The sequence below is a fragment of the Aotus nancymaae genome, unplaced genomic scaffold (assembly GCF_030222135.1).
Source record: "Aotus nancymaae isolate 86718 unplaced genomic scaffold, 86718_ANA_hifiasm-v0.15.2.pri h1tg000041l, whole genome shotgun sequence".
NCBI lineage: Eukaryota > Metazoa > Chordata > Mammalia > Primates > Aotidae > Aotus > Aotus nancymaae.
The window spans coordinates 7095339-7115845 of NW_026988455.1; the positions used below are offsets into that span (position 1 = coordinate 7095339).

The 20507-nt window shown below is 49.6% G+C and overlaps 1 protein-coding gene and 1 long non-coding RNA gene across 4 annotated transcripts in view; one reads left to right on the top strand and one right to left on the bottom strand.

The window, feature by feature from the left end:
• The window catches only part of CA12 (carbonic anhydrase 12), a 59592-nt gene extending 40844 nt beyond the window's left edge, over positions 1 to 18748 (bottom strand). For 2 of the 3 annotated variants that reach the window (XM_064361386.1, XM_064361385.1), the window contains exons 1-2: positions 18654 to 18748; positions 12840 to 12860 (exon numbers count right to left, since the gene is read on the bottom strand). In XM_064361386.1, coding sequence (XP_064217456.1) covers positions 12840 to 12860; positions 18654 to 18738 — 106 coding nt within the window. In that variant the 5' untranslated portion in view covers positions 18739 to 18748. Of the gene's footprint in view, positions 1 to 12839; positions 12861 to 13989; positions 16240 to 18653 lie in introns of those variants that run through there. The other variant, XM_064361387.1, reaches the window with a different exon arrangement.
• Positions 18749 to 19656: 908 nt separating this feature from the next.
• LOC135268658 (uncharacterized) overlaps positions 19657 to 20507 on the top strand; it is a 35028-nt gene continuing 34177 nt past the window's right edge. The window contains exon 1 of the long non-coding RNA XR_010336959.1: positions 19657 to 19983. This is a non-coding gene — a long non-coding RNA (uncharacterized LOC135268658). The remainder of the gene's footprint in view (positions 19984 to 20507) is intronic.

Consider the following 20507-nt stretch of genomic DNA (forward strand, 5'->3'; position numbering starts at 1 on the left):
AACCCATTCTTTCCTCATTCATCAACAAGTGTTTCCTGGGCCCCTCCCCTGGGCCAGGCTGTGTGCATCTATCTGCCTGTGCAGCCCCTGTGGGGACGGTGACCCCCTAGGCTGTGCAAACACACCCTCCTTCTAGATAACTCTTCTTGCTCACCCCCTGTTCCTCTTGGAGGTCCAAGAACACTGCTGTGCATGCAGCAGGCTCAAGCTCAAAAACCACCATCGACTGAAACAATTCAGCAGTGATCATCTGATGTGATAACAAGCCTTTGCAGGAAAGCAAACACTTGGTCATTAACCCAAGACATACCCATGCCATTATGGGGCAGTTATGTGACAGGAAACATTCTCAGCTTTTTACCAGGGCATACCAAGTTTTCTGACCAGACACCGTGCAGATGCAGTCTGACTCAGTGACGGGGCACTCCCTGCTTCATCCTTCCTGAGGTACAAGGTAAGCATTCCACTAAAAGGCTTATCAAGAGTGGGAGACTTGGCCAGGGACGGTGCCTCACAATCATAGCACTTCACTTTGGGAGGCCAAGGCAGGTAGGTCACTTGAGCCCAGGAGTTTGAAACCTGCCTGGGCAACAGAGTGAAACAGTGAAACTCAGTCTCTTAAAAAAAAAAAAACAGTTGGAGACTCTTAGGAAACTGCCATGAGGAATCCCTTTAAGATTTCACCTGAGCACGGTTCCAAGCCGTGAGCTATAAATGCTCATGTGAATAACTCAGAAACCAGCTGAGAGGCTGGGTCCTAGTGAACTGTACAGGAGATGGAGCTCTGAGTGTGAGTACGGACACATCTAAGAAGGCAGATACGCAGATGAAGACGGATACACAGATGCGGGGTGTGAGCGCTCCTGTCAATCAGTCTTTGCAGCGTGGGCTCCTGCCTGGCGGTGTGCTGCTCTCACATGCTATCTGCTCACTGGATCAGGGCTTGCTGGCCCGGCCCTGCAGTCCTGGCCCATCGTCCAGGCGCTTCTCTGGCATGCCTCTTCACTGTGCTTGACTCTCCTTGTGTTCTCCCTTCCAATATGGTCCTGTCCAATGCTAATCACCACACTCCTTCCATTCCCCTTCCTCTTCCTAAGGAGTGTTCCTGAGGGCACTGTTCCAGATTGTTCTGGAGGAGCCCCTGCACCTCTTTCAACTCCACGCTGCTGACAGCAACAGCGATTGGATTCTATGTTGTTTTCCTAGCAACTGCACTGGTATTTGTTTGTCTGGGGACAGGGTCTCTCCCTGCTGCTGGGGTTGAGTGCAGTGGCACAATCACAGCTCGCTGCAGCTCGACCATCTAAACTCAAGTGATCCTCCCACTTCAGCCTCCCAAAGTTCTGAGATTACAGGCATAAGCCACCTCAGCCGGCCACACTGGTCTTTGATCCACATTTCCCATGAGCATGTCACAACGAACAGTGTGAAATATTTATTTATGTTAACAGGGATTCATTCTCTTGTGTTTTCTTTAACCGCTAAGCCTTTGATTCTGATGAGAGGGAAGAAAAACAAGTGAATTTGGCACAATTTGCTTCTGGCAAATCTACGCTCTTTGCTCTTTACTCTTTAAAAAAAAAATCCCTGCATTTCCTCAACAGCATGATGTGTACTGCAGGGCACACAGTGCCTGGCATAAAACGAGCATCTATCAAAGGACCGGGAAGGGGCACCGGGATGGGGTCAGGGGGCTCAACTTCCGATTTTGCTCCTCATGCTGCTGGGACCACCTGACAGCTCTGAGCTTTCCTGCCTCCGTGTGAAGGGGCGGGGTTGGTGACAGGTGCTTCCCCTCACCTGCTTGGGGCCCGCCTAGGCAGTAATTGCTGTCCGGGTGCCTATTTGAATACTTTGTGAAGCCCAGCAGAGACCAGGCATTCAGCCACAATCAGGCTGCTCCAGGTGATTGCCATGTTGGGTATCTACATTTCCGGCCCAATTATATGAAAAGGTCAGGACCCCCGTTGTCCCTCCCTTAGTCCAGAGTCTCTCCCTTTCCCCTACATCCCTCTGTTCTCCCTTCCTCCAGGCTTTCACACTCAATCCATTCTCCACCTTGCAGCTGAGATGATCCTCCTAAAATGCTAATCTGAGTTTGTCAGTGTTCTACTGAGAGGGTCCAGCAGTGGGCCAGGTGCGGTGGCTCAAGCCTGTAACCTCAGCATTTTGGAAGGCCGAGAGGGGAAGATCGCTTGAGGTCAGGAGTTTGAGACCAGCCCGGCCAACATGGTGAAACCCTATCTTTACTAAAAATACAAAAATTAGCCATGTGTGGTGGTGTGTGCCTATAATCCCAGCTACTTGGGAGGCTGAGGCACGAGAATTGCTTGAACTCGGAAGCAGTGGTTGCAGTGAGCTGAGATTGCACCACTGTACTCCAGCCTGGGCGACAGAGTGAGACTCTGTCCCACAAAAAAAAAAAAAAAATGCAGGTTCTGCAGTTCCCTGCTGCCTCTAAAACGAGGCCCCAGCTCCATGGCTGGCTTAGCTCCTCACTCTCTGGCTCCCAAGCCCCTTCCCTCCTCACTGAGGTCCTTGGTAATCGCCAGAACATAGTAGCTTCTTTCTTTGCACAGGCTGTCCCTCTGTCCCAAACGTTTCCATCCCCTGCCTTTTGCCTGGCTTGCTCTTATGTGTCCTTCAGGTCGCATCTTGAACATCACCTCCCCCAGGAAGCCTCCTTTAATCCTTTACCCCAAAATACTGGGTGAGGTCTCTCTCTCCTCTGTATCGGAAGGCCCTGCTTACTTGCTGTGCCCTCCAGAGTCTTAGTCTTAGAATGGTACGAACCAAGCCTTGCCCACCATTTCCTGAGCACCAACACTTTAGTCCAACACTTGGTGCTTAGTCTTCACTCAGTAAATATTTGTGGAATGAATGTGAACCATTTATCTCAGGCGAGCTGAAAACTTTGGTTGGTTTTTACATCTGCCTTTGATTAATAGTAAGTGGGAAAGTTTAAACTATTTCATTATTATATAAATTTGTTTAAAAACTGTTTAAATCATGGTATCCATGTGGTGGGGGGAGGCAGAATAAGAGTGGTGAAAAGGTAGGGTACCACTAGCCTAAGTTTCCTCCTAGATGAAAATCCAGAAATCTATCTGTTACAACATTTTCGCTCAGAATCAGGAAATGAGATCCCCAAGCTAGAAGGGTAACACCAAGGTGGCTTGTTTATTTATTTATTTATTTATTTATTTTTGAGACGGATTCTTGCTCTGTGCCACCACGCCCGGCTAATTTTTTGTATTTTCAGTAGAGATGGGTTTCACCATGTTGGCCAGGCCAGTCTCAAACTCCTGACCTCAGGTGATTCATCCACCCCAGTCTCCCAAAGTGCTGGAATTACAGGTGTAAGTCACCTGGCCCTTTTTTTTTTTTTTTTTGAGACAGAGTCTTGCTCTGTCACCCAGGGTGGAGTGCAATGTGCAATGGCGTGATCTCAGCTCACTGCAACCTCCACCTCCCAGGTTCAAGCAATTCTCCTGTCTCAGCCTCCTGAGTAGCTGGAATTATAGGTGCCTGTCAGCATGTCCAGCTAATTTTTGTATTTTTAGTAGAGACGGGGCTTCACCATGTTGGCCAAACTGGTCTCAAACTCCTGACCTCAAGTGATCCACCCACCTCCGCCTCCCAGAGTGCTGGGATGGCAGGCGTGAGCCACGGGTGCCCGGCTAACATGGCTTCTTTAGATTTGCAGGTCATAGAAGAATAGATAGACATTTGCTCAAGTTGGAGACATCAATTTGCCTCTGGGCTTCCTGGTAACCAAAGCCAAAAGAGTAAACAATAAACACGGCCTCCTACTTGCTTCAAAACTTTGTTCTATAACACTGAGAGTCCCATCTTTTCTCCTTTCTCCACTTCTGATGGAGTTCCCAGAAAAGTGGTTTGCCAATGAGGGGGCCACCCAGGGAAGGCACCAGGTCCCCACTTGCCAGTGCCACCATGGCCTTGTGTAAGGAAATCTCACTGTCATCGTCACCGAGGAGACTTTGCAGAGCCCCATGTCCTAGAAGGAGGGGGTAGCATGCGCCACTTGCCCTGAATCTGCAGGCATCTTCCTGAGAGCTGGATGGGTTGCATCCATTTCACCCAGAAGTCACATAGCTGACCTAGTCACAAGTTAATAATTGCAAAATCATTTAAAAAGTTAAGATGAGCTAAGTGATCCATGTATTTGGAGCTCTACCAGCTCTGAGTCAACCTTTATAGACTCAAGGAGGTGGCAGCTAGTATTTGTTCCTTCCTGGTTGGCATAAATTGAACGCTTGTCAGGTAATCGGAAAGTTTGCTCCTTAAATGAATACACATATAAACTAAAAAAAACTAGTGCCTAAATTACTTTGTTTTTACATACTAGTGATAATGACACACCACCACCAAAAAGTGTATGTGAACTGTGAGTTAACTGCAAGTTGGAAAAAGCTATAGTTCAAGATCTGACATGATTCCCCATCATACCTATGTGCTATATCAGACCCGGTGTGTACTGGCCACAAATTTTATACCATTTTGCCTCCACTGTTTTCAGTATTGTTGAAATTAATTATTTCAGCCCCTTTCTGTGTGTTCTTAGCATCTAACATGATGCTTTTCTGTATTTGTGGAATAGCTACCATATTTCATTGCTTCTCAATGCCATTGATGACAAGATCTATCCCAATTTCAGAGATGCTACAATGTGGGGAAAGTGGACATCTTAGAACCAATAGGGTCTGTGACTATAGCAGGCACTACCTCTCCTCCTTGGCCTGTGACTGTAGCAGGTGCTACCTCTCCTCCTTGGCCTGTGACTGTAGCAGGTGCTACCTCTCCTCCTTGGCCTGTGACTGTAGCAGGTGCTACCTCTCCTCTTTGGCCTGTGACTGTAGCAGGTGCTACCTCTCCTCCTTGGCCTGTGACTGTAGCAGGTGCTACCTCTCCTCCTTGGCCTGGTGGTGTGGCCCCTGGAAGAGTCTGGCCATGGTTCCTAAGCTCCACCATGGTGCCTGCACCCTTAGCCCAGCAGTTGCCCCTGCACAGGAAGAGAGTAACACACCAGGAAAGAGGCCTTGCTCCTTCTGAGACTGCAGGATCCTCCAGAAACATTCTCTGATCTATTCTCTTCCTCATGGAAAACCAGGATTTTCTCCTTCCTAACCATAGCCACTTTCACACTTTTGTTTTGAATTCAGCCTTTTTGCTTGAAAGCTTTCTTTTTTTGAGACGGAGTCTCGCTCTGTCACCCAGGCTGGAGTGCAGTGGCCCGACCTCAGCTCACTGCAACCTCCGCCTCCTGGGTTCAAGCTATTCTCCTTGTCTCAGCCTCCCAAGTAGCTGGGATTACAGGCACGTGCCACCACACCCAGCTATTTTTTTTTGTATTTTTAGTAGAAACAGGGTTTCACTATGTTGGCCAGGCTGGTCTCGAACTCCTGACCTTGTGATCCGCCTGCCTCGGCCTCCCAAAGTGCTGAGATTACAGGTGTGAGCCACCTCGCCTGGTCAAAAGCTTTCTTTTAAGGAGGTTCACAGGGCAGCCCACTGGTTCCTTGTCATAAGGGAATGGGTTGCCAAGACTCTGGCCAGCTCTTGGAGAAGCTGTACCCTGCCTTCACCTGACTGCCCAGGGCTCGAGACCGCAGGTAGCAGAAGGGTCAAGTTGGGAAGTTCTGTTCTAGTTCTGTTTGGGAAGAGGGTGAAAGGGTGTTGGGAGTCCCAGTTCCTCCTTCCTCCTCACCTGCCAGCCCACCAAATCCTGCGGTTCCAAGGCTTGATGTTGCCCCAGTGGGGGAAGGGCACTGCACGGGGCTAGGCTGGTGAAGCTCAGATCCCAAATAGCTCAGCCCCACGTTTCTTCCTAGGCTCCAGCCTCCACTCCTAAACCCCAAACCAGGCTCAGCCCCCATGGGCTAGACAGGGAAGCAGAGGATTTGCCTGCTTTCTGGGAGACTTCAGGGGCATGGCTGAGATGGCCATGGTTATGAATATGGATACCTGGTCCCGGGATGCCAGGAAAGCACCAAGGAGATGAGATCTGACCTCACCTTTGATCTGAAGGACCAGGATTGAAAGGACATTCTGGCCTGTGAGGACCTTGGGACAACAGCCTGGAGTCCTTGTGTTTTTTAAATTCCTTTTTTCCCAAAAAGAAATTACCGCCTGTTTATTCAGAATACAAAAGGAGTATTTCCTGGCTGTAAAAACTCACAATTCAGAAAAGTGTGAAGAGCAGAACCTTCCCTAACAAAAATAGAGCTCTCGTGTGTTTGGTACTGTGTTTACAAGGCCTCTCCCTCCATATTAGTTCATTTAATCTGCACCATAGCTCTGCGAGGCAGAGAAGCAACAACCAGCTTTGTGAGGATTCGCTGGTCCCACGTGAGCCTCTCTCCACGTGTTATCTGATTTGATCCTTACCACAACCCTCTAAAGCACAGCTGAGTCTCTCAAACTTGAGTGAGCAACAGAATCACCTGGAAGACTTGTGAAAACAAATTCCTGGGCCCCACCCTCCAGAGTTTCTGATTAGGAGGTAGGCCTGGGAGGGCTGAGAATTTGCATTTGGCCTCAGGTGATGCTGATGCTGCTGGCCCAGGAGCATCTTGGTACAAGGCTCTCATCTTGTACCAAGGCTCAGAGAGGTCGTTGCTTTCCTGAGGCCCACCCGACAGCAAGTGGCCTAGCAGATATTTCCACGGAGGTCGCCTGGTTCTGAGGTCTGTACAATTTCCACTTCTTCCTCCCAGTTTTCTGCCTCATCCTCCGTCCCACTATGCCTATCTTTAGGAACTAATGCTAGCTTCCCTGTGGTTTTTGTTGTTTGTTTGTTTATTGTTTGTTTTTTTTTTTTCTGAGACAGCAGAGTCCTGTTCTGTCACCCAGGCTGGAGTGCAGTGGCGTGATCTCGGCTCACTGCAACCTCTGCCCCCCGAGGTTTAAGCAATTCTCCTGCCTCAGCCTCTGGAGTAGCTGGTATTACAGGCGTGTGCCACCACACCCGGCTAATTTTTGTATTTTTAGTAGACACAGGGTTTCACAGTGTTGGCCAGGCTGGTCTCGAACTCCTGACCTCATAATCTTCCTGCCTCAGCCTCCAAAACTGCTGAGATTACAGATGTGAGCCACCAGGCCCGGCCGCTTCCCTGTGTTTTTACTCAGCTGGTGAGGCCAGCTGTGAAAGCAAAAATGTAGGCATTTTGGCAGCCACAAGCCAAGAGCCTCCAGGATACGCACAAACCCCAGTTCTGCAATTCAGGAAAGATGAGAAGTAACTGTGAGTGGGCAGGCCACACCACATGCAGACAGACCCTAAACGTCACAGCTTCAATTAGAAGTAACTGGAACTATGGCACACATTTAATCCAAGATGGGGGTGGGATTGCTACCCTCAGCAGAAATTCATGGGACTTAGGAATAGGGATTCAGTGTGCTGGTATGAAAAACATGTCTGCCAGCCACAGTGGCTCACCCCTGTAATCCCAACACTTTGGGAAGCCAAGGCAGGAAGCTCATTTGAGGCCAGGAGTTCAAGGCCAGCCTGGGAACATAGCAAGATCCTGTGTCTGCTAAAAAATTTGAAAATCAGCCAGGTATGGTGGCACATGTCCTAGCTACTTGGGAGGCTGAGGCAGGAGGATCCCTTGAGCCCAGGAGATGGAGGCTGCAGTGAGCAGTGATCGTGCCACTGCACTCCAGCCTGGGCGACAAAGCAAAACCCTGTCTCAAAAAAGAAAAGAAAAACGTATCTGGGCCAGGTTTGGTGGCTCACGCCTGTAATCTCAGAACTTTGGGAGGCCAAGGCAGGTGGATCACCTGAGGTCAGGAGCTTGAGACCAGCCTGGTCAACAGGGTGAAACCCCATCTCTACCAAAAATACAAAAATAAGCCAGGCGTGGTGGCAGGTGCCTATAATCCCAGCTACTTGGGAGGCTGAGGCAGGACAATCACTTGAACCTGGGAGGTGGAGGTTGCAATGAGCTGAGATCGCACCATTGCACTCCATCCTGGGCAACGGAGGGAGACTCCATCACAAAAAAAAAAAAAAAAGAAAAGAAAAATATAAAGAAAAACATGCCTGGCCTTTTCTGGCTCTCCTAAGAGCACTCTGTGCCCCTTATTCATCTTCAGGATGGCAGCTGGAGTGTTTTGAGCTGGCCAAGCCTCTCTACCTTTGATAAAGACAAGGGCCCTTGGTGAAGTCAGTCTTTTAATTGCATGTGCTCCCTGCCGTTCTGAGTTCTCCCCTGAGCTCTAACTGCAGCCTGCTTTTTATATTGCAATTCAGGTCACACAGTGCCTTTATCACTACTGAAGAATAGAAAGTAAAGAGTTTACTTCCTGGCCTCCTTCCATGTGTTCCATTTCTAGTTGTTTGGGAAGAGGATGAAAGGGTGTCTGGAGTCCCAGGAAAGGTTCATTATAGGAACTAAATATTTCTGCAGATACAGGACAGAAGGTGGGTGGAGGTGCGGGCCTGCAGGACTTCAGGGACATGAGGATGAGGCGTGCTGCAGTGGAAGATCTCACCCTGATTTCCAAGGGAAATTCTTTAAGATAGACAATCTGTTGTCTGGGAGAGAAACCAAGAAGCACAGCACAAGGAATGCACAGCACTGCCCGGGTCACACTGAGTCCTGTCAGAGCCGAGGGCCAGGAGGGCTGACCCTCCGCAACAGAGAACTGGGCAGGCTGACCTGGAAGCCAGCCCCCAGCATCCCCAGGCCAGGCCACCATCTTTCCAAAGTTTCCTAACAGGATGGAGGGGCTGGTCTTGTGGGTGCCCTGTGGGGCTGTGACAGGGAGAGGTGGAGTTCGCGCACCCTCCAGGAGGAAGGCTTGTCACCCACCTTCTGCCATCCCATCGCCTTTAAGACTTTCCAGATCTTGAGCAAACAGGGGTTTTCATCTATTTCTCAACCAGCTCATGTCCAAGGAGCAGCAAACCAGCAAACCACTATCTGATATCATCAGGGATGAAACACCATGTTCATTCTCAGCTCACATGATGTGTTCTTGGGTCTAGTTCCAATATAGTCATTCTTTCTGGTTGCTCTGTTGTTTTGAATACACTAGTTTTTGTCGTTTTTTTTTTTTTTTTTTTTAGTTTTTTCTTGGGGAAGTACTACAAAAGCTGTCAGAGTAAGGATAAATCTCCCAGCCAGCTGGAATTTTTTAACTCTTTTATTGAATGTGAAATACACACAAAAGTATGTAGACCATAAGCAAACAGCTGGATGCACCTTCACAAAGTGACGGCAGCACCCACACCAGGGACCTGAACGTGCCCGCAACCCCTCCTGCCTCTGTCCAGCCGTCTTCATCCCCTACAGGGCACATATTCTGATACCTTAGCAGGCTGGAGTTTGTCCTTAGCTCACATGACAACCTGACCTGCAGGTGCCCTCGGTTCAGAGCAATTGAAGCTGCAGGGCTCAGCAGGATTGATGCGGGACCGATTTCTGGCGGGGAGGGTCCATGTCACATCATCCCCGGCCTCTCTCTCGTGATGGCACCTCAGCCATGCTAAGCCCAGCAGACATTCAGCTGCTGCTTCGGCACCCCAGGAGGAGTGCAGAGGGATGACACTGGCCCCATCCTGGCAGTCAGATGGTCCTCCTCTCTCTAGGGAGGGGCCATCCATGCAGTCAGCCTGGTGACTCAGCTATGAGGAGGTAGGGGTAGAGCTCCCTTTCTTTGTACTTCTAGAAGTCCTACCATATGTGCCAGTTGTGGGGCGGCCCCTGGAGAAAGACTCAGCAGTGTATGTACAATGAAGCTGAGTTCTACACTTGAGGAAAACCAGCATGGAGCCTTTGGCTGGATTTGCCCCATTCGGTGTGGCCCTTACTGCTTAGAAACCATTTCCCTCCAGCACTTATGCTGTGCCCTTTGTCTACCTGTGCAACTCTGAGCACAGGTGCCAGCTGCCAGTCAGGACCTAAGAAGGAGTTTGCCTTTTGAGCTGTCTTCCATCTGTCCTCCCCTTCACATCCCCTTCGATGACTGACTCCACATCACACGTGCCTGTGTCACTAATAAAAACCAGACTTGCTTTTGTGCTTACCCCATGCATGTCCACGCATCATTAGACTCTGCCCTCTGCTTCCTCAGCAAAGAGCAGCTCTAATTGTGTGGGGCAGGAGGGACAGAGGGCTGGCCACAGCGGGTGGTCAGGAAGAAATGCTTCTGGACCAGTCAATACAGCTGCACTGAGAAGCCCACCCCTGGGGAACACCACGTCATGATGAAGGGGCAGTTCAGATTTTCTTCCAGCCGGGTACAGTGGCTCACAACTGTAATCCCAGCACTTTGGTAGGCCGAGGTGGGTGGATCATCTGGTCAGGAGTTCAAGACCAGCCTGGCCAACATGGTGAAACCCCATCTCTACTAAAAATATAAAAAATTTTTATATTTTTATATTTTTATGCTGGGCATGGTGGTGCATGCCTGTAATCCCAGCTACTTGGGAGGATGAGGCAGGAGAATCGCTGGACCCAGTAAGCAGAGGGTACAGTGAGCCGAGATCGAGCCATGGCAGTCCAGCCTGAGAGAGTGAAACTCCATAAAAAAAAAAAAAAGATTTTCTTGACACAATGTCTCTCTATTCCCTGTCACCATCTCATTCTGCCCAGGAGGGCTATAACAGAGACAGAGGACCCCATGGAGATATGATTTGTGTTTCTATCATGACTGAGAGGCCAGCAGAAGAGATGGGGCAAGTTTCCTCTGATCTGGCTAAACAGATCTTGGGAACCATTGGTCAGTGATTCTCTGATAAGAGTGCACCCAAGGATCACTTGGGGAGTGCATTAAAAACAGGTTTTTCAGGTTCCCTCCCTTTCCCAGGTCCAGGTCAAGGCCCAGAAATCTGCATTTTGGGGAAGCATTCCAGGTGATCCTGATGTGGGTGACCCCAAGCTGTAGTCTGAGAAACACTGGTCTAAACAACCCCTCCCCCAGGTTATAGATGGGGAAAGCGAGGTGCCGGTGCTGAAATGGCTCAGTGGGGATCGCATGGAAGAAAGTCTAGAACCCAAGGGCCACCTTCTGTCCACGTCTGTTGCCTCCCACACGCGGAAGCTGCCCAAGCGGCCCTGTGGCCCAGAATCTGCAGTTCTCACTTCGTACGGTCTCTTGTCCTGGCCTGGCCTTCCCCCTCACTGCCACCACTGTAAACCAGGTGTGAAGACACACAATGGGGGTTCTCCACAGGCTGAACCCCTTCCTGTGTCCCTCCCATCCTTCCCCTCCACCCGCTACCACCAAGTAACTCTTCCTGAAACACAGACTTACTCCCTGCCCTGCCCCTCTAGGAGCAGGACAAAGTGGGAAAGGCCTGACCTCCCCCCGACACCTCCCCTGTTTGACCCTACCTATCTCCCTGACCTTAGAGCCCATGACGTCCCTATAAACCCTCCACATGCTTTCCTCGAACACCACCTTGCTCTTTCTTGCTTCCGCTCATGTGACACCATCATCACCTTGGCCAACAGCACCTCCTCCCCCTTCACTGAATCAACCTCCTCTTCCAAGGCCCAGGTGAAAAGCCTCTTCCTCCAGGAGGCCTTCCCTGACCATCTAGCCCTAGCACACACATCCTCCTTTGAGCACTCAGCGCTCTGAAGCATTGGTTTATGATGTTATTATTACCTATCATGTTCTGCTTTGAACTGTGAGCTTTAAGTAATTCCCAGCTATGGACCACAGCCTACCCTTCTATTAACCACCCACTTAGCAAAGTGCTGTGCACATAATGAGTGCGTAAGGGATGTTAGCAGGAACGGAGCCATTCAGTGCCAGGGCTGAGGGGACCTTGGCCTCTGGTTGGTCAGTTCAGTGACTTTTCTAGGCATCTTGGGCTGGTGAACCTCCAAAGGCTGATCTTTGCAAATTGGCATCAGATCTTTCTCTGGATGGTGATTCCACTGTAGTAACCACCTTCCCGCCTGCCCCCACCCACAGCCATCGCAGCCCACAACTTCAACTTTGGCCACATCCCTGCTTGCTTAAAATGCTTCCTGGGCCAGTGAGTCAGTTCCACCCTTCCACTACCAAAACAATCAATGTTGTGCATCTTCTGTGGCTGCGCCCCAACAAGACATTACCAACATTCCCATACTTGCCAGGGGACTTGGGTGCCCGGCCTGCCATATTCATTCCAGCCAATGACTGATTTCTAATTCACTGCAACTCTCCAGCTAAGCAGATTTCCAGCTGCTTATCTTGCAGGCCTGTCAGATGGGGCAAACATGCTCTTGAGACAGTCCCACAGACAGCCCGGGCAAGAAGCACACTGGGTGTTCCTCTTGCTCCATTTAAGGCAAGCTTCCTTCTTTCACTAAGGACTGGCCAACACCTCTTCATCCATCACTAGCTTACCATCATGGCAACAAGAAGTTAATTCGAGATACACTGACAGCTTAAGTTCTGGGACCTGAGCCAAACTTTCAGAAAGGAGCCCTTTCTTCTTTGTTTATTGTAGGACACGTGTCCTGCGAGGGAGAAGGGCTCTCTCCTGCCCAGGACCCTTGCAGTCTGGAGGTGGGGCACATTACCTCCAAATCTTGGAGGTTTGGTAGAAATCCTTGCAGGAATCTGAAGTCTTAACACTATGACTCACAGTTCTAGTGCCCCGAGCAGGCTCGCCTGCTTGGAGAAAGTGCAGTGAGCAACTCAAGTCGATGTGACGTATTCTTGGGAGATGCCTTTATCCTCTCTTTCTACAATACCAAACTGTTCTTCTGACCCCTCAAAATAACCTCCACAGAGCATGAAGTTTCTGTTTTTCTCATTAAGTACAACCATTTCTTTTTTCTTTTAAACAAAAAGTATTTAAAATTTCTACTTACCAAAATAGGTCCACTTGGAACCTACAAAGAACAAAACACAGTAAGTAAGTGCAATAGAACCAGATGAATAAGGGAAAAGACTACAGATTTTAATTTGATGTGAGTGAAACTGAAAAGGAGGTCGATGCCCAGAAATGGAAACTTTTCTGAGTCTGCATCAGAGCAACAGCTTCTCAAGGCAACTGTGCTCCAGACAGAGGCACAGGGGCTCATGGAAGCTGGAGGGGGCTTCTTGAATAGGCGCCTTCCAGACGCCTTAGAGAAGCCAAGCTTTATTATCTGAACAGGTAATAATTTCATGTGGCTCAAAACCCAAAAGCCATCAAAGGGTATATACAGCAAAAGCTCCCTGTTTCCATTAGACAATGAGGTTAGCTGATGATGGGGGCCCTTTCATCGCATGGCTACACATACATAGGTATTGATCCCTCTTTCTCCTTATACAAATATCGGCATACTGGAAATAGTGTTCTGTGTCTTGCTTTTTCCCACTTAGCATTTTCTCCTTCCTTCCTTCCTTCCTTCCTTCCTCCCTCCCTCCTTCCCTCCCTCCCTTCCTCCGCTCCTCCCCTCCTCCCCTCCTTTCTTTCCTCTTTATTTTTTCTTTCTCTTTCTTTTTCTCTTTTGCACTCTCTCTTTCTCTCTCTCCCTCCCACCCTCCCTTCCTTCCTTCCTCCCTCCCCCAACCTCTCTTCCTCCCTGTCTCCCTCCCTCCCTTCCTTCCTTTTTTCCTTTTCTTTCTCTTTTTTTTCCTTCTTTTTGTGAGACAGGGTCTCACTCTGTCACCCAGACTGGAGTGCAGTGACTTGATCTCAGCTCACAGCAGCCTCAACCTCCTGGGTTCAAGCAATCCTCCCACCTCAGTCTTCCTAGTAGGCTGGGACTACAGGCATGCACTACCACACCGGCTAATTTTGTATTTTTCATAGAGATGGGGTTTTGCCATGTTGCCCAGCCTGATCTCAAACTCCTGGGCTCAAGAGATCTACCCACCAAGCCTCCCAAAGGGCTAGGATTACAGGCGTGAGCCATAGCGCCCAGCTGGGAAAAAGTTTCTCTTTGAGGAAGCTGCTACCCACATCTGAGTTAGAATTCCAGGGGCAGTAGAAATGTGTAGGCAATGTTCTGCCAGAAATAGAACAAAAGTTACCTGCTACTTCGCACTCCACACCCTTCATGCATAAAGGTTCTTCGTTCCTGCGTCAAAAAGATCTTTTTCACAAGTGCAGAGCTGTGCTCTTGTGCCCCTGCCTGCCGGCCTTCCTCTTCACTTGTGAGGAAGGGACCTGAGTAGAGCAGTATCCCTCTACGTGTCTCAGGGGTCTCATCCAATGAGGGGACTGTGCAACCCCTAAATCCCTCCCTCCCTCCCAGCTCTTCCCAGGGTCTCCGTGGTACTTGGCCCACAAGGGTACAGATGGAAAAGCGTACCCATGTGGGCAAGCACTTCACATCCCCTTTCTCTCGTGGGAATCAGTTTGCAGTAAAACATCTGGTAAGGCATCTGGTTACTTATCACTCCTGGCCATTTCCTACCCAAGCAAATTGTGTTTTTTAAAAGTTAAAAATGAACTTGGCCTTTTTAAAAAGCTAGTTTAATCTCATAGTTTTTGTTATTTGTTCCATTTCTTTGCCTCAGGGTTTATAATTAATTTTGTTTTTAATTTTCAAATGTAATTGGTAATTTTTATCAAAGTACACTTGTACGTGGTTTAAAAAGGCAGATGGTTCTACAAGGCTGTTTAACAAAAACCTCAGTTCATTCCCTAACCATGCAATGCTCCTTAGAGCAACCACTTGGATCTTTTTCTTTTCTTTTCTTTCTTTTCTTTTTTGAGAAGGAGTCTCGCTCTGTCATCCAGGCTGGAGTGCACTGGCACAATCTCGGCTCACAGCAACATCTGCCTCCTGGGTTCAAGCGATTCTCCTGCCTCAGCCTCCTAAGTACCTGGGACTACAGGCACGCACCACTATGCCCGACTAATTTTTTGTATTTTTAGTAGGGACGGGGTTTCACTGTGTTAGCCAGGATGGTCTTGATCTCCTGACATCGTAATCCATCCATCTCAGCCTCCTAAAGTGCTGGGGTTACAGGCGTGAGTCACCACACTCGGCCCACATTGGACCTTTTTAAAATGATTCTTTTGGTATTATCTCCAGATCTCTATAGAATATGCTAATATTGTTCCACTTTGACTGTTTCAGGTGTAGGCGTTATTTATTGACACCCCACTCCAGAAGAGAAGGGTTAGATCTCTTTCTTATACTCATAGTCCATCTCCTCCTTTTACAGGAGAGGAAATGAAAGTCCGCCAAGGTGAAGTGTCCTGCCCAATGTCACATTCCCACTCAGAGGAGTCCCACCACATTTACCATTAATTTACCATTAGTGCCGTGAACTTAGGGAATCTTCAGGTCTCCTCAGTCATTGGCGTAGTTAAGCGGGGAGTCCAGATCCCCTAGAGTATCTGATGAGTGTTATGGACCTCTCTCCATAAAAATTTCCCTAAGCTTAGACACAAAATTTCATGTACAATTCATTTTACAAGGTCCACAGACCCCCCTGAAACCAGCTATGGGCCCACTGGGAGTTGAGGGTCCCAAGATCAACCTCCCTGGAATTTGTAGTTGGATGAAAACATTCAGAACCATGGGGAAACCAAACTTGTTTACTGCTCATCCTTTGCTGAAACAACAGCGAAAAGAGATAAAGAAGGCATTGCTTTAGAACCAAGCTATAGAAGACATAAAACCTCTTCTGGACATCTTCCTTCAGTCTTTTGTGGAGGGGTTCACTATTAAGATGTTATCATGGGGCATGGTGGCTCACGCCTGTAATCCAAGCACTTTGGAGGCCAAGACAGGCGGATCACCTGAGGTTGGGAGTTCAAGACCAGCCTGACCAATATGGTGAAACCCCGTCTTTAAAAAGAAAAAAAAAAAAAAAAAAAGATGTTATCACGGACTTTAGGGATATAACAAGCCAGATCATTGCCTCTTATCGGGCAGAGCAGTTGGAGGCCCAGGATGTAAAATTTCACAAGTAACAGAAGAGTTCACCCTTACTTTTCCCCTGAGGAGGCACAGGCCACTCCAGTGATCCTGGAGGCCACTAGAAATACATCTGCTGCCTGAGCACCGCTGCCTTGCCAGCAGTTTGCATTGCACCTGCTCTCGTTCAAATCATAGCCTTACACCCTACATCTTCTGCTACCCTCCCCAGAGCGTGCTAATCGAGGTTTTCCCCGTCGTTGGAGCTCTCATCCTCAGAGGAGGCCTCAGCATCACACTCCGGAAAGCTCGGGGATAAAGTCGGAGAGCGGACGTCTGGGACTGCAAGACCTCGATGGTGACACAGGATCGGGACTTGCTGGAAGGCAGCAGCCTCCACAGCAACATTTCCTGCCCTTCTTTCTGTGAGTGAGCTGGCTCGGGGCTCCAGACTTGGCGCTTTGGGTATAAATGGCAGTTCCTGGAGGGGCTCAGGAGCCAGAGGGCTGGGGAGAAGCAGCATTGTAAAATGAAGGTGAGAATAGGGAGTCAAGGGGATTCATTGGGTGAGGATCAAGGCCCCCAGCTCAGATCTGACCTCAGGGAGACTCTCTAACAGTGTGTGTGTGTGTGTGTGTGTGTGTGTGTGTGTGTGTGTGTTTGTGTGTGATAGAGAGAGAAAGTATGCTTTATTCAGGAATAGTACCCCCTGGCTCCCCACCTCTACCTGTAAGAACAGAAGTCTTAACAGAATTAAACTGATTCCACAGGGAAAGCCAGGCCAAGGCCTTGGGGGTGTCCAGAGGGAGCAGGCCCTTATTGGAGGGAAATAGTTTCCTTCCAAGGAAAGTTATCTGTTCCATCAGGGAAACTTGGGAGACTCAGCCTGAAGCCTGTTAGAACCTGCAGACCCAGCTGGCACTGGGCAGGGAGGTTCCCCTGGAGGAAATGCCCAGAGAAAATGGTATTTATTAAGATCCATGTCAGAGGTTCTGGGCCCTGCCTGCTTCCTGTGCTGGATGCTAGAACTTTCCCTGAGTAACCATCACCTGGGTAGCCCGAGACTGCCTGGTTCGGCACACCAGGTTTGGGTAGGGCAAGCTCTGCAGAATTCAGTGAAAGGCCGCCCAAAGCCATAGTGACTAAGAATTCCAAGGGTGTCTCCAGAAGACGCTTGGCTTCAGCTTACTATGCTCCCTCCCGGGCCCCTGACATTGTTCTTGAACATTATCCAGTGCTTGAAGTTTAAATGCGCCAGGCAGAGGGCAGACCACACTTTGACCCCCATTACTCAGCTGAACTCCTCTCTGCCCCCAACCTTGGGTTCATACTGACATTCTACACCTCAGTGGTTTTTGCTTTGACCTGTCCTCTAAGGCAGTTGAAGACCCAAGGAAACTGCATGAGAATTTACAGAATAAAAGCTGTGTTCTTAGAACCCAGAGGTAGGCAGGCCACTTCCTCAGAGGTGAAAGTGGAGTTTTGACTGCAAGCTTCCCCCACCCCAACTTGGAGAATTGGGAGCGATGAGGAGGGAAGGTAGGGAAGAAAGGAAGGGGAAGGAGGAGAACAGGACAGGCAGAAAAAGAGAGAGAAGGGAGGGGAAGCTGCCCGAGTGAGGGGAGCAACCAGTTATAGGAAAGAGGGACAACTAAGGGCTGATTCTCATTTTGTCTTGGTGCAGCTTAGGACTAAAGAGATTTCCAGGGAAACTTCAGTTTCAGCGCAGCTTTCATAAAAGGAGAATGCATGTAAAGTTTGTGGTTTTAAAACTTGATTTTCACTTTACATCACTCCCACCTACCTTCTGTTTCTCCCTGACCAGATGAGGGAGATAATATCAAGCATATCATGCCAGCTAGTCGATTGGAATTTAATTAAGAGTTATCCACAGCCTGGCTCCCCCGCCCCTTCCCAGGGGCACCGTGACCTCCAAGAGAGGAGGCTCAGAGCTTTTATGCTACTGACCAGGACACATTTCCCACCACCACTGCCTAGCCAGAGAGAATCCATTTTCCGCCATTAAAATCACTTTCAGTTCAAAATCACTTTCTTATTCCAAAACATTAACGAACCAGCCTTAGCTGCACACATGTTAACTCACTGGCTCCACGTGAGCCCACAGTTCAGGTCCCCCCTGCCACCTCCTCCTGCCACCCCACTCAGCCTCTAGCCTTCAACCCCTCAGCCTCCGGCCCTTTGGGATTTAGTGTTCTAATTACAATCAGAAATAAAGTGTGTATGTGTATGTGCGTACATGCACACACATGTACATTAAGCATAGTAGCGCCCGCCTGGAGAAAACCAATGATTAAGAATGAGATGCATCATCCCTTTGACTTGTAGGTAAGACTTAATGGTAAAAATCCTCCCCTCCAAAGAAAAGCGCCTATCCACCGTCTGCGGGTTCTGCACTGGGACACAGCAAAACTTTCTCTGTGCTTACCCCACTCTGAATGCCACAGTCACCTCTCTACTTTTCTGCACGTGGATGGGGAACACCGTTTTAAATCTTGGCTTGGCGTCTCTTTCCTGGTTAGCAAGTTCCCAAGCCACATCTTCAGAGCTGGCGGTGCTCGGGAGTACACGCAAACACTTTAACACCAAATGTGCGCCACGCGCCACTAGAAAGCAACGTGATTCCCGCCCCAACGTGCTTCCCGCAAAGGAAAAGCGGAGCGTCCTTTCTTGAGAATGTGCTATTTGATGCTACCCCTTCCCGGCTCCCCCCAGCAATGATTTTACTTTATCATTGAAGAGCCTTCAGTCCAGGGGCGGCTGAGCGCTCAGAAGTGTCAGGAAAGAAGCAGGCGGAAACTTTACCGTTCACAGGGGCTGGGCTGGAAGGCTGTTCCTTTAAGATCACCAGCAGGAGCACGGCCGCCGCGTGCAGGCTGCGCCGGGGCATCTTCGCGGGCTCCTGCGGGGCGGCTCCTGCTGTCCCGGGGGCTCCCAGTGGCGGCTCGTGCTCTGGCCGCACACCAGGACCGCGTGCGCGCAGCCCGGATGCCTTGGCGAGCACGTCCGCTCTTCGCGCTCCTGGCTCCCCCCACACCACCCCGGGGCTGCTTTTATAGAGCAACTTAGCCCCAGACACATGATGTCATCATGCGAGGGGTGGGGTGGGAGAGGAGAACGCCCTGCCCACCGGAGGGCTGGCGCCTCAGATCCTAGGTGAGTTGTAGCCACGACTTCAGCCGCGCTCTGCGGGTCCTCGGCGCTCCTCCGGGTCAGGGCTGACCTGGGAACCCAGTTCCGCCAGGAGCTGCTGGCAGGCGTGGGTGAGGTCCGCCTGCCTCGCCTCTGGAAGGGTGCGTCTGGGGATCCCTTCAGTGGCATGCCGTTGCTCTGTCACTGGTCCTGTAACAGCCCAATGAGTTCACGTTGCCCGCTGCTTAGACAGAGCCCATTTATCAAGGCAGGGTGCAATGGAGAAAGTAATTCACGCAGAGCCTGCTGTGCCAGAGGTCAGAAGTTTTTGTTTGTTTGCTTGATTGCTTGCTTGCTTGCTTGAGACGGAGTCTCGCTCTGTTGCCAGGCTGGAGTGAAGTGACACAGCTCACTGCAACCTCCGCCTCCCGGGTTCAAGCGATTTTCCTGCCTCGGGCGAGTAGCTGGGATTACAGGTGCACACGCTAATTTTTCTGTTTTTAGTAGAGACGGTGTTTCACCATATTGGCCAGGATGGTCTCGAACTCCTGACCTCAAGTGATCCACCCACTTTGGCTTCCTAAAGTGCTGGGATTCCAGTACTCAAATCAATCTCCCCAAGCATTCCAGGAGCATTTGTTTGTTTGTTTGTTTTGTTTTGTTTTGTTTTGTTTTTGAAACAGAGTCTTGCTCTGTTGCCAGGCTGAAGTGCAATGGCACAATCTGTGCTCACTGCAGAGGGCACAATCTCTGCTCACTGCAACCTCTGCCACCCAGGTTAAAGTGATTCTCCTGCCTCAGCCTCCTAAGCAGCTAGGACTACAGGCACGCGCCACCACGCCCAGCTAAGTTTTTGTATTTTTAGTAGAGGCAGTGTTTCACCATGTTGGCCAAGATGGTCCCAGTCTCTTAACCTCATGATCTGCCCGCCTCGGCCTCCCAAAGAGCTGGGATTACAGGCGTGAGCCGCAGAGCCCAGCCTCCAGGAGTTAAAGATAATTTGGTGAGTAGGAGCTTGGGATGTGGAGAGTGCTGATAGGTCAGGTTGGAGATGGGATCATAGAGGGGTTGAAGTAAGGTTTTCTTGCAGTCTTCTGTTCCTGGGTGGGATTGCAGAACTGGTTGAGCCAAATCATACATGGTCTGAGTGGTGTCAGCTGATCCATCCAGTGCAGGGTCTGCAAAATATGATCTTAGGTTTTACAGTAGTGATGTTATCCCCAGGAGCAATTTGGGGAGGTTCAGCCTTTTGCAGCTAGAGGCTGCATGACCCCTAAATGATAATTTCCAATTTCATAGCTAATTGGTTAGTCTTACATAGGCATACTGGTACCCAGGCAAGAAGGGGGTCTTTTCGAGAAAGGGCTGTTACTGATTTTGTTTCCGAGTCAAACCACAAACTGAATTCCTTCCCAAGGTGAGATTTGCCTATGCCCAGGAATGAATAAAGACAGCGTAAAGGTTAGAAGCAAGACTGAGTCGTCTAGGTCTGATCTTTGTCACTGTCATAATTTCCTCAGTTACAAT